The sequence below is a fragment of the Myiozetetes cayanensis genome, unplaced genomic scaffold (assembly GCF_022539395.1).
Source record: "Myiozetetes cayanensis isolate MyiCay16 unplaced genomic scaffold, myiCay2020 scf5-8, whole genome shotgun sequence".
NCBI lineage: Eukaryota > Metazoa > Chordata > Aves > Passeriformes > Tyrannidae > Myiozetetes > Myiozetetes cayanensis.
Window position 1 is genome coordinate 41698447 of NW_026087742.1, and position 14659 is coordinate 41713105.

Below are 14659 nucleotides of genomic sequence, written 5' to 3' on the forward strand. Positions count from 1 at the left end.
ACATACATTTCTCAAGAAACTCTCTGAAGTGAATCCTAGGAATCAGTTCAGGTATGTTTCACAATGGTAGAAAAATTCCAGCTTTGTAGTTTGAAATTCTACAATTTACAGTGACCTCTATTTTTGACAGTCATGCATATTTACCTAATCATAACCAATTCTCAGATCATAAAGTATCTCTTCCTCTAGATGGTTTATGTATGTGTTGAACAGAAGAAATTCATGATGAATCCACTGGTAACTTCCTTTTATAAAAAAAATTTACCATTTACTCCTGCCCTCTGTTTTCTTTTTAAAAACTGCCATTATCCTTGCAATCTTCTGTTCCTCAGGATGAATAAAGATTACACTCATAAGTTCACAGCTGAGCATGACACACCTGACTTCTCTCACTTCCTCACTTAAGTGAGGATTATTCAGTTTTAGTTATTGGTTATTATTCATCTCAAATTCAACTTTCATTTTAAAATAATGGATTTCTATAAATTTGAACTAAAATTTGTTTTACTGACACTGTTAACTTGAGACAGCTTTTCCACTTATTCCATGTAAATAATGGTTCACACAAAACAATTGCTCTGACCTCATTTACAGAGGGTATTAATGCAAATAGTTCATTAATCTTTCTGCCATGCACTTATCTTTCCTAAATGCTCCAATTATCCCTTGATCGGGTTTTTCAACACCACATTCCTGCTGGTTTCTTGCTTTCAATGAATCTAACTCCTAGTTTTTTACCTTTTAGCAAACTCAAAATAATTACAGAATTTCCCTCAAGATAATTTTTTGCTCATTCTCATCAAAGCTGCCTTCTAAGCCTGCTAGGCTCACTCTCTTTTTCATTCTCCTTACTCAGACATGAGAAGTACTTTTTAAATAATGGCTGGGTTCTGATTTTGACTTTTCTTTCAACCTCCAGAAGCTCTTTCTTCTTCTCTTCTCTCACCCCTGAATTTATTTTTAAATAAAAACAATCAAAGTTTTATCCTGTTTTGGGAGGGTGTTCACCCCCTTAGAACGTTTTTACCAGTGACATACATCTGCAAGCATTTTCCCTTTATGTAGTCCTTTTAAAATCCCACTAAAGATACTCCACATTTCTTCATAATTGCTTCTTTATAGAAGTTAAATGATATATTTCGTTTTATTCTACTACATGGATACAAAAATTCAGTTCCCAAAGTTCACCCTCATTTGTACAGAATTTGTATTTTCAAAACAGCTCCATACTGTACCAGGCCATTTCTGTACCACTCCTAGCCTGACCAAGTTTTACCACTGCCCCAGAAATCCTTACGGTGCAAGTAACTGGAATCCTCAAGGAACTGGTTCCAGGTACAAGAATGCTAACCTAAGATGTTACACATACAGGATTTGGTTTTCTGTTTTCTTCAAATTCAATAATTATAGCTCATGCCTTTTAACAACAGGTAGAGATGATAAAATGGAAGATGAGGAGCCACAGAAAGGAAGTAACAGGGGATATTCAGTCTAATCCCCAATTCACATAACTATCCATAAAACAGACAGAGGTACCAGGTAAGGAGGTAGCATTAAAACTTCCAAATTGCTAAATGCTAGGAAAGCACAAGTTGTATCACTGGAAATGTGACCTGTTCTTATTCTCTTTCTCCTATGCAATCACTGTTGGACAGAGAATACTGGGCTGAGTGAATCTCTCATATAGCTGCTCTTGCATTACATGTCTCAGAACTTGGAAAATGATCAGCATTTCAAAATTGAATAGAAAAAAAGAACAGAACAGAACAAAAATTACAAAGAAAAATTATCAGAGCTTTTGCCTTTGAAGACTTACAAAACTAAATAATATAGAAAACTCCGATCTCCCTTCAAGTTTGCTAGCCTTTCTTGCATTATTAATGTCAAAATTACAAAAACGAAACCAAAGGCAGATGAACAACAGTTCAGGGCTCTAAGAGTCAAAAGTTATTTTCCAGTCTGAAGTGAAGAAACTTGGAATCAATAAATACACCAATAGACAAACAATATTTTTCACAAAATTTAGAAAGTCCAGAGGCAAGACAAACAAATTACTGTGTAAATACACACATTTCTCAGAAAAAAGAGTCTGCATTGTCTTTTATTTGCATTTAGAAAAATGCAAGCAAAAAAAAAAATCTCTCTTTTTAAAAGCACTTCCTACTATGTTTTCATAGGGTCACTGCAAACATTTGCTATTACCAAAACTCAGGAAGCTCAAATTAGCCTCATTTTATTTACACATCCCCAAAAAGAGTCAAGAGCACAAAAAGCAACCCTCTAAACTGTTCAATGGAAGCAGCCACATGAAAGCACTAAATAAAGAACAAATTGAGCATGTTAATAGTAATTTCAGAACAACATGCTGATATGGATTTACAAACTCACCTTCAATGCTCATTCGTGAGTTAAAGAATTTTTTTAAATCCATTACACTTATGTTTTAATATAGACATTCATACACATAGCCCCCCAGCACCATTTATCATGAAAGTTCTCTCTCATAACAAGAACACTTAATGGAGACAAAACAACATGGGATGAATAGGGTCCTTGAGAAAATGGCATTTCCTCTGTTATGCTTTTTATCATATGATGTGGACAGTACAATGTTTGATTGTGTCCTTAAACCTTCATTTTCTTTTAAGTGTTTGCATGACAGATATGCTGGTTAATTAATGCTAACAGTTTGCACCACTGCACAAGTCCTGAAGAAAATTTGTATTGTGTTTGGGTTTTTTCTGGACAAGAAGGTAAAGAAAGAAATTAAATACTGGCAACAAGTCATGTTTGTTTAACTGGACCCCAAGGGTTTCATTTGTTTTGAGTATGTCAGTGAGAGAGAATTTCTACCAGAGGCAGCTGAATGACAACGTGTATAAACCACACTGAGTTCAGACAATCTCTCCAGAAGAACTTCCTGCCAGAAGGCTTATGGTATCAGTCTAAATATTTTCTACTGGGCACTATCATGTCTTTTACAATTATTTTAAGTTCCATCCGAAGAAGCCCAATTTTGAAAAATAAAATTAAAAAAAAAATAAAAACAACAAACCAAAACCTACTCTCTGGGATCTTGTCTGCCTCTAGATAAATGGAAAAATAAAATTTTTTCTGTGATGCTACTTAATTCCATGTAAGCAAACTTCTTCAGAACCTGCTCAGTGATGCACAAAATACTGGGGCAGTAACCTAGTAAAAATTGAAGCATGCTAGAGAAATCATGTGTCGTAGCTATTGGAAATCCTCTCTGTCAAACACTTCCATATCAAGTGCAAAAAGTATGCCTTATTACTCAACTTGGATGACAGAAAATAATCATTCCATTTGGGCTGCAGTGTCTGTCTGTAAGCTGGCTGCTCTTTGGAATCACTCATGGAACCATATTGCATAAATCTGTGTGGCCTGTAAGCATGAATTATCTCATTATCCAAGACATCCTGATGGAAATTCAGGTAATTTGCTTCAAATCTCATTAATTTTTGTAACTTCTAGATGAAAGTGACATTCCAAACACAAAGAAAATGGCGCTTTTCTCCATCACTAATTTGGGGAAAACCTGCTTTGTTGGGCATAAGTAACCTATTAATATACGATGCACTTTAAAAGTATTCACTTCAACCGTGTCAAATTCTACAGGCAAAGGAACAGCACAAACACATCTATAAAGGAACTGAACACACACATTTCCTGATTATGTGCAGGTTTCCATCACTTTGATGACATCTACGAAGACCATATCACAAAAGACTTGATTACTACTCAAGACAGTAAGAATTTTCAACCAAAAGCAACATACCTAGAGCACTCAAGCCTCATATCCTCCTTGATATTTCTAAAAATGACATCTTTAATTAGAAATACACACACACAACACATTACCTTTGACGCCATACGCATGAACAGTGAGTTTTGATCCTCTGCTGTCCTCATCTTCTCATTTTTGACTAAATCCTTCAGGTCCATATTATCATCATCCTGAAAATACCGTACTCTCTCTTTATCTACATGAGTAGGGACCTGGAAACAAACATATTAAAAATAAATATTTACCTAATGAGAAAGATCAGCTATAAAATTCAGATCCCAATAATTTCAACAAGTTTAAAGAATCACGAATCAAGCTCAGCACATCTGAAACAACTGGGCTGACTACTTCATTTCATCTAAGGAAAATAATATCTACCCCTTTCTTCAACTGCATCAGTATGCCTAAATAAAAATGTAGCCTCTTTCCACAATCGCTATATCCTTTGCATCCTTAAGGTATCAGAGCTACAACATTATTACTCAGGGAAGATGCACTGAAACAGTTAATAAGCTCACAAAAATGAAATATTCTAAAAAGTAATTTTCATGATTGACAATTCAAAAGGTTTTGTAAAGTCACGGTCACTACTGAAACACAGTAATCACAGAGCGTACTGAAAACCCATATGAATATGGAACTTCTGCTGGGAAATGTTGCCATCTTAGACAGATCGCGCTAGAGAACACATGTCCTTTAGGTTAGGACTTAACTAAATCCTGAAGGAGCACAGGGAATGGTCATTAACATACAGCAAGATGGCATTTTCTAAAATGGAAACAACAGGAGGATGACAACAAATTCCTCATTCTCTTATGCCTTTCGCTCCTCCACAGCAGTGCTGCAAAATGATCTGTCCTGCTAATCAAGAACATGCTTGTTAGAAACATGAGGTACTGTCATCTCCTCTTATCTCAAACAGATCAAAATAGTACTTCATTTACTGTTGCAAGCAATTATCCTAAGAATAAAACACTGCTCCAGCCTCCAAGATTCTTGTTCCCCAAAGCACTTTGTTAAAAAGATTAGGTCATAATTATTATTAACAGCAGTAGCCATATTTTTTATTAGAAGAAAAGTAAAATTAGCCCTTGAGACCTCAGTAACTTGGTAAAATCTTTGTTATTTTGGAAATATTCAGCTCTGCTAATCTTCATTATTTACATAACTTTATGGAATATAAACTACTTGGCTAAGAGACTGTGATAACTTGAAAAACCTACTTTTCCATGAGTGTGCATTTAAATAAGCTGTAAAGTGATCCCTAGGGAAATATAATCTGAAAATAAACTTAATATATGCTTAATAAATATGTACTCTAGCATTTAATTACAATCATCTTCTGAAAGGAACATTTTAGCTACCTACTGACATTCTGATAAGACACTCATTAATTATGGCATCATCAAAGTAAAACTACAAAATCATTTAATAATTACACTTTAATACTTCCATTTGTAAAACTTACCATCTGTCGCTTTCTCCGTCCTCCTTTTGCCTCTTGTGGTTCAGCTGGTCCGGTCACAGGCCACGCCCTTCCACTTTCATCTGTTCTGACAAGGACCACTTGTTCATCTTCTTGACGGCTTGAAGCCTGTGTCAGGTTTTAAGGCATATTTTAAAACAGATGGCACAGACAAACCACATTAAATAAATGTTTAAAATACTAAATATTAAATAACAAATTCTTCACATTCTATGTGTTCACTATAATTCAAAGCAGACAGCATTACCTTAACAAGGTACTCTTTTTCACATTGAAAATGTACAGAATATTAAAAATATATTCAGTTAGTTGAGTGCAGAGCTAATAAATACTTTCCAAAGAAACAAGTTTATATTCTTTGTTTTTTTCTCTTAAACTTCATCCCCAGAAGAAACACAATGCATATGAAAACTGAAAAGATAAAATTGAATTAATATACCACACCATCTTCATAACAGTGTATTCCTGAAAACCATCTGAAAAGGAGTTTTTCTGTGTTTAATGAATTTTTTTCATTTTAAAACTTGGCTAACAAACTAGCCAAAACGTTAGGTATTGTTTTTCAACACATTCCATCAGATCAGACTTTTGTTTCCTGTCATTTTTAACACACTATAATACTAAAATTTTTAAAATTTTGATTGTAGGATATGCAAAGTAGGAAACACAAACCACTCAACACAAGTGTCTGTCTCTATGGTGATGAAGAAACAGATAAATAGATGGACATTTATTATTTAGGTGAAGTTAAATTGTAGACTGAGGCAGAAATTACCACATTTAAATCATCTGGTTTTGTGCCAAAATATATGGACACAATAAGAAGTATTTACCTGACATATGTCAAATAAATTATTTGCCTTTGGATGATAAACTCATTCAATCTCACATAAACTGTATGTATTTAATTACAGCTTCTACATACCAAAAGAAACTTGGAAATCATGAGCAGGGTATCTTCTAAACCTAAATCAAGCTGCTGAGGAGCATGTGAGGTGAGAGGCACACACAAGACAGGGCAACAAGGAAAGCTTTCACACACTCACCCTTGATACTCAGGGTGGAATAGAACTACCAGTTCATGTGCTGGAAGCGCAACTCAGTAGGGCAGAAGCAGTACAGATTTCAAAAGCACTGAGGACAAATGCCAAACAAACTAACTAGGAGTGCTCTACTGAATTTTCTACTCATAAATTAAAAAAAAATAGCCTAATCAGGGATGTGGAAGTCAGTTGCTCCCTTGGCTACAGCAACAAGACAGTGGAGCTTAAGATTCTACAGGAAGTGCTGAAGGCAAGAAACAGAACAAAGGAAAAATCCTGGATTATAGAAAAATGGACTTCAGCTTATTCCGGGATCTGCTTGGCTAGATTTCATGAGCGATGGTCCTGAATGACAAGGTGCCAAAGAAAGCGGGTTGATCTTCAAAGAAAACCCCCACAGAGGATGAGAAGGGACCATTTGATCTGCTATCCCCACTTGGCTAAACGGGGAACTTCAAACAAAGCTCAGAAGGCAATCAGGAAGCTTATAGAAGGTGAAATCTGAGAAGTTACCCAGGAGGGCCCCAGAAGCACTTTCCAGGCATACAGGGATAGAATTAGGAAAACCACAGCTGAAGATGAAACTAGCAAGAGATGCAAAAAACTAAACAGGGATTCTATGAACATAATGGATATTCGCCTACAAGCAAGGACAACAGGGGTCTGCTGTCAAAAGAGAGGAAAGGCCATGAAAGATGCTGAGACACTCAATGTCTGTGCCGATCCTTACCAGCAAAGTCTGCCCTTGGGCTTCTCAGGCCCCAGTGCCTACCAGGAGAGCTTGGAGAACAGAAGTATACCTGATAGAAGGATGAGGCCTTAGTTAAGCAACGTGAAATGTGCCAGCTTATGGAGCTAGATGGGATGCATATATCACATGGGAAAAGAGGTCTCTCCCAATCACATTTGAGGAGTAGCAGTGGATGCTCTTGGAAAAAGTAGAATGTATACAGTCACCTTCAGAAAGATAAAGAAGAAACACCTGGGGAACAGAATGACTACCTTCACCTCAGTCCCACAAAAAATTACAGAACCAGTTCTCATGGAAGGCCCTTCATAGGGCCCCCACTTCACAGGGATGTTCTCAAACTTACCTAAAGATATATATACACGCACACACATATGAAGAAAAGGCAGAAATTCTGCACCAGAAAAGTATTTAATTTTCTAAAATATTAAGAATAATTTTTAAAATAATTTTAAAGCCCGAGAACTTCCTGATTACTCTCCAAAGATGTTTAGGTAAATCAGATGATCAAATTAGAGCACATAATGGGGTCACTACTAAATCTGATGATATTAAGACAGCCTTTGTCAAATCTTATAAACAACTTTATTAATCTCAATTTGAAGCTATTTTCTACCAGACTGCTTTAACTTGCCATCTTTGACTAAGCAAAGCTTGTCCCAGAAACCCAAATAAAGTCTGAAAAATCTGTAGATACTGAAGTATGGCTTAATTACATTTTCCAAGAAAAGTCTACATTTCCAAGCTGAAGAAGGTAGAAGTTAAGGACCAAAAAGCTGTCTAGTTAAGCCAAAGTTCCCTCTTCAGCTTGGAAGCTGAAGAACATAACCACAGATTTTGCAGTGAAAACTCAAAAATCCAGAGTATTGCTAATTACTTTGAAATGAAACAGATCTTTAAAAAGGAAAAACACCACCTTGTCCCAAACCTACTATGCCCATGAGGCCTAACAGGGATCCAGCAGCTCTCCCAAGAGGACTGGTCAAATCCTCACACAGGGGCAGCAGGTAACAGGACTTGAATGAGTGGAAAGACACCTGAGTGAGGATTTCACATGAACAGGACACCTCAGAAATGGTTACTTGTTAGATTATTCACCAACAGACATTACAACAGCAGTACTTCAACAACTGCAAAGAATAGTAAATATCAGATTCTTAAGTCAACCTAAAACCATCTAATTCCTTTTAAAGACATCCACACCAAGATTTGTCTTCACTAAAATTCTTAAAATACAGACGTTTCAAAAAGGAATGTGTAGGCTGTTATTTTCCAAAAATCAATGGAATTCACAAGGTGTTCTACATGCCATCTGCCTTTGAAGACGGGCTCCAAAATGTTAGATCCTAACAATATCTGATTTTCTTCTATTCCTCTCATTTCTACATGCCACCACACTAACATAAAGGCAGTAGAAGAGTATTTTCTGGATCTGAAGCACAGAATGAGTGGGGACAGAGACAGGGGTGCAGTGGGGGGCAGTATATATAATACACTGAATTCTTTGTCTCAAAACTCTACAGCTGGCAAGGTATTTTGTGTTTTATGGGGGTTTGGGGTTTTTTCTCCCTAATTTCAAAGACTCCTGAGTCCTGACACAAGGCATGTAACACTGACCATAACATATTTAGATTTAATTTTCCAGAGAAAAGGAAAAGGCAAAAAATTAATTTTTAGCTTTAGAATACAAAGTACAAAAAAATAGAAGTTGTCCATCAAAGAGAAATTAAAAGGAGCAGACAAAAGGATAAACTAATTATGAACAGAATGAAAACTAATGTGCAGTCTTATTAGAGACTAATAGTAAATGCATACTAGGAACTGAGATGAATCCAATGGATTCATGACACGCATGATTATTCAGAAAATTAGAGATGTTATTAGAGGTAAAGACATCCATCAGAAGTCAGAACCCTGTCTAAACAGAACTGAATTAAAACCACACCATAACAACAGAAATTAATTATATTAACATAAAAAGGTAAGGTAAAAGTTGATTTTTAGGAGGATCTTACTGACAATATCTACTAAAGCTATTTCCAAACACATCAGAAGTAGAAACCTTTCTGGTAGAAAAAAAAGACGGTCAAATAGCTATAGCATTATCAGATGAAATTTCAATAATAAATTCATTATTTGCATTCTAAATATAAGTTTTTCTATTCAACAACCTTAAAAAAAAAAGAAAGAAAAAACAGAATAAACTTTATAAATCATCTTTAAACTGAAATATCAGCAAAAAGAGGTTTTCAAGCAAGCTGCCATGAAGTAATGCTTTTCACTAGGGCTCCCATAAATGAATTCCAATATATAATGTCCAAATCTTTCCACATGCATTATATCCTTTAAATAGGTCTCAGTTAAAAAATAAGGGGAAGTGGTAAATATGACATAAACTCTTAAAAATGTGCCAAAGAATGACTCTGGGAATTCCAGAGCAATGTATCTAACATTTGTAATGGACAAGCTCACAAAAGTATAATAAAAACCCAAATTCCTCTATACTTGAACAAATATGGCATACTGTGACAGAGCCTTTGCAGGAAAAAGCCATGACTCACAGAAGTAATGGACTTTTCTGAAGGATTTAAAGGAGTGCTGATCCCAACCTAACTGCAAAATTTACTTAATGCTCTCATTTTATCTGTTGATATTTTCTTTACACATTTATATATTTGCATTCCTAAGAGTATATGACATGGCATATGGTAACTAACACCTATATGGTGATAGTGATACAATTGCTCATTAATAACTATCATCCGATAATGAATACCTCTATTAATACAAATGCAACATAGGTTTAAAAATATATATTAAAGTACTTGAAATATAATTCATACTGTTAAATGTTAAAGTTGAAACTGGAGAAGAGGCTCAGTCACGATCTCTGAATCTTGTGATTATTGCTAAACTAACAATATAATTTACAGTCTGAAATGAACAAAAATGGTGCATATTTCCAGAGTGAGTGAGGAATTGTTTGTTGCCACTAATTAAGGAACACGAATTTTTACTTCAGGCCAACTAAATATGCAAAGTACCCAGTTGTTCTCACCAAATGTACAAACCACTATAGAGCGACTAACACCCAACTGAACAAAACAAAGACAGCAAGTCTGGTTTTGAAAGATAAAAGCTTTAAATTAAATACATAAATAAATAAAATTCAGTTGTGAAAAAGATTTTTGAACTCTCCAGAGATGTCGCCTGTTCCATAATCCAGCAGGAGGAAGAGGAAAAGCTCTGCCACACCAGGTGCATAGCTTAATTTGAGACACTGGAGTAGATGAATGAAAGGAGTAATCAGGCCAAACATCTCAGATAGGATCTACTCAATTAGAACTGCTTTTTAATGCTATTAGCTAAAGGGAACAAAATACATTTTAAGAGTCAGTATACTGTGGGGTAGGGAAGAACCAGAGTCAGAAAAAAATAAACTTTTTTTTTAATAACTGAGCCAACAGCTGGATGCTGCATGAGCTGAGAGCTGTCTGCAAATGTTTACCAAGAGCTACACTTAAGTGCTACAAGCACAGAGTAATGAAGGAATAACAAAGCTCAGCAATAATCTTCAGCAAGGAACAAACCTTCACAACCAAATACCTTATATGGACAAATCAGATGCTGCACTAAGTACACCACCCGTCTCCTTTCTCTTACAGTCTATGGCCATTGGAAATGGTTTGAATATTGTCTTATTTCTCTTTGGAAAAGTCTGTCCTTATGTTATAATATTAACCAAGTGTCTAGAAGACATCCAGCACTCCTCTGAGTAATGGACGCAGCTATTTCTTCCATCCACGGTCTCCTGTTCCTTTCCATTGCTCCTTCATCTACCATTTCATTTACCTCTCTGTTAGGTTCTCAGGTTGCATTCACACATGACCACCACAGTTATCAGAAGGATGAGTCAATCCATCCAGAAGGAGCAGTCTGCCTCCTTCAGTGCTGGCTATTTGTAAGGGTACCATGTCTCATCACTGAGGAGTTGATGTAGTCAGTACCTGGAATCCCCGTGTACCAGGTTTCAAAGCATTTAAGCTACCCTTCAGGCTCTGACATTTGTTGTGCATAATGGAACTGTAACCTTCAAGGTAATGCTTACAAAACCTGTAGGCAGACCATTATCCATAGCAAGATTGAGGTTTGAATCTCACAGCAAGATGAAATGAAAACAGGCAGAAGTCTTTAACAGTAGTCCATTGTATAAAAGTTTTGTCTTTCATGTGAGTTTCTGATAGCAGAAAAAAAAGCTATAGGAGGAAGGAAAGCAAGAGCAAACTTCTTACTCGGTTAAAAATTTACTATTTCAAGAAAGACTCCGTGAACATATTAATAAGAATCACTATTACAACTTCAAAAAGTATTAAGCTAATACAGAAATGGGATTTTAAAAAGGTTTTACAAGATCAGGAAGTCCATCTGCCATATTCAGGATCTTGTGCTTAATACAGTGGAGAGAAGCATTAGAAAATCTAATGCAGGCTGTAACACAGAAGTGAACTGGTCTACAGAAGAGTATCTTTATCAGGTAGTGCTTTGTTTTGTGTATAAAACATACAACTAAAAAGCTCCAAAAACTCCAAGCCATGGAAAACGATTAGGTCTCTATCCTTTCTTTCCCCCAGTCAGTGAGTGACACGTGTTATTAACACACTATGCAAAAAACTTAATTTATTCTTACTGATATAACATCAGTTGCCCGTCAATTCTTTGTTCTTATATTATGAAAAGGGTATTTCAGCAAAACTGTGTATTACTCAAAATAACCAATCTGACCTTCTTATTAATCTCCTCTTTATAAAATGTCTCCAATCATCCCTGCATTCAAAAATCTTTCTATTTACACTCAGTATTTATTTTCCTAGAGCATCTCTATGATATGGTGATCAGTATGTCTTGTGAGTAGAATGGACACACACACAAACCTCAAATCAAATTCAGTAAGATTCACCCTGCCAGCCTGAGGAAGTAAGGCTGGAACTAGTAATATGCAACTTGTAATAAATAAATAAATATAACTAATAATATGCAGCTTGTAATGAGTCTGTCCAGTGATGCATCCAAGTGAGGAAAACTAAAGTAATTAAGTTTAACTTAACAGTGATACTGGATTTCAGGAAGCAACATAAGCTTGCAAATACAACCTCAAAAAAAAAAATCTAAAGATGAAGTTTGATATTTTAAATTGTTAGCTACACTTTGAAATGGTTAGTCACTCAGCCATACCTACCACTGTAGGCATGAGATGTAGGAAAACTTGGGAAAAAAAAATAATGACTAGATGGCTCTAGACAGCAGTAAAAATATGCAGAAATTTAACACAGTGTTAGGAGAAAAACAGAGCCAGAAAAAATGACACCATCAGCTACAAGTGCTGCATGGCACTTGGATATGGCTGCTGCCTCCGGTGTCAAAGCATACTTCCAAGCTCTTGTATTGTCAGTTTGAACTCTGTTACAAAGTTTTATCCACTCTGCCCTTTCATACTTTTTCGTGTACTGAAACCATAAGCTGTTTTACATAATTTACTGATACGATTTCTCCAATACTTTTTAATTGCAAAAGTCAATTTCCTATAAATTACATTCAGGAAGCTAAAACAACTTTGTCTTAATATGGTTTTGTCTTATGAATAATTGTGTAATCCTCTCTTACTGACATCAACAAGAGTGTCCAGGAAATACGCTCACCAATAACTGCATATACCTACTATTTTTAAAAAGTATGTACTAATGATATTAAAGCTGTTCAGCAGCAGTATACCCACTTCATTATTCCCTGTTCCAGTTAGACACAGTCAACTCTGCATGGAAAACACAAACTTTTGCTGAAGAAAGAATGGCACAGCCATCTTGCACACATGACTCAAGTGTGATGGAACACCAGGAATCAGAAATTACGATGAGCTGAAAACATCTGAAAGTAAACAGGCCACAGGCCATCTGTTGCTGTATCTCCCCACCAACTGAAGTTCCAAATAAAATCAGAGATTTTTATTGTGCATTTAGTGAGGATCATTAATCCCCATCTTTCTAGGTTTTATACAAGTCTAATTATACTTTCCTGCAAAGCAGTTTTAAATAGTTTTTAAAGGATTCTTTATACATGGTAAGACTATAAGCATTACTTCAACAATATTTCAGTTTTGCATTGGTTAAGTCAGAATGAAAGGTCACTCAACCGTGTGATATTAAAATATGTTACAGATAAATTTTGACAACCAAATATTTTTATTGCAGAAAAACATCTGTGTTTATAGTCACAATTCCCAAACCTAAAATTAATCCTGGCACACCTGCAATTTTGAATGTTAATTTTCAGGGTGATTTGGTTTTGCTTTTTTTTGGTGTTTGTTTAGCATTGGTTTGGGATTTTTTAAAATAAAAAAAACCTCACATGAAAAGCACAGATTAGTTTCCTTCTTTCTTTCATCTCGTATTCCAAAGTATTCATCACTATTTAAATTTTACATGTATACACACATATATACAAACACATATGTACACACACACCCTACTGTACTTATGGATAACTCTCTCTTTTTTCCAAGGAATCATTGTCATCTTTAAGCTATTTGTGAAAAGGTCATTCTTGAAAACAAGGACATTAACTGTGATGCAAATAGCTTCTCTGGATAAACATCCAGCATGTTCCATCCTGTGTCTCCTAATGAAGAATTATAAGTAATGGTATGAAAGAGATGCAATTTTTATCATAAATAGGATTTGAAATACAAGTCAAACTGTTGTATTCAGTTTCTTTTTTGAAAAATAGTGTTAGCTCTTCAAAAAGAATTTTTAAAAAATCGTTTACACTGAGCTAGCTTCTCTAGAATTCTCCCTCAGTCTGGACTCTAATGCATCTCAGGGATCCAAATTAAAAGTCAGATCTTCAATACATCAAAATTTGTGTTCAGATAGGACATGTTGGAAATCTAATCATCTTTATACTCAAAAAGCATAATTAAATAAAAATAGTAGAAGCATTAGAAGTACATGAAGCTCTTAATATTACAAAGGCTTTCACTGAAAGACAAGCCTTACTTATGCCATAAAACTTGCTAAATTAACTTATCCTTGCACTATAAACCTTCTCCACCTGAGATGCACAAGCAATGGACTGGAGACCATTACTCTTACAGATGTAACAGGTAGCCTAGAAAAGATTTTCTCTTTTAAAGAAGTATCATATCAGTGAGATGCCTACTGTAAAGTGAAATGCTGTGCCTGCCAAAATTCAAGACTATCGCCCTACAGATCTCTTCTATGCCCAGGAGGCATAACAGAAGCACTACATACTCTTCAGTAGAAAAACTTTAGATTTTTTTCTGATTTCTTTTCTCTATCTTGAGGAATACATTTGAGAGAAAGAGGGAGTGTATACAAATAGATAGATATATATATATATATCTCAATCACTGTTTTATTCCCTATGTTTTAAGTATATTTATTAAATCAATCATATTAGACCAAGGGCTGACAGACTTCTACAGAAAACTCAGTTATTCAAACAAAGATTTGCTGAAATAATTCATATTTTCCCTACACATTCTCAAAAGCATGACAGAA

General features: G+C 35.3%; 1 protein-coding gene across 1 annotated transcript in view; it reads right to left on the reverse strand.

Moving 5' to 3' along the window:
* CWF19L2 (CWF19 like cell cycle control factor 2) overlaps positions 1–14659 on the reverse strand; it is a 67311-nt gene that overhangs the window by 22261 nt on the left and 30391 nt on the right. The window contains exons 10-11 of the mRNA XM_050333615.1: positions 5277–5402; positions 3883–4020 (exon numbers count right to left, since the gene is read on the reverse strand). Of these exons, the coding sequence (XP_050189572.1) occupies positions 3883–4020; positions 5277–5402 (264 nt within the window). The remainder of the gene's footprint in view (positions 1–3882; positions 4021–5276; positions 5403–14659) is intronic.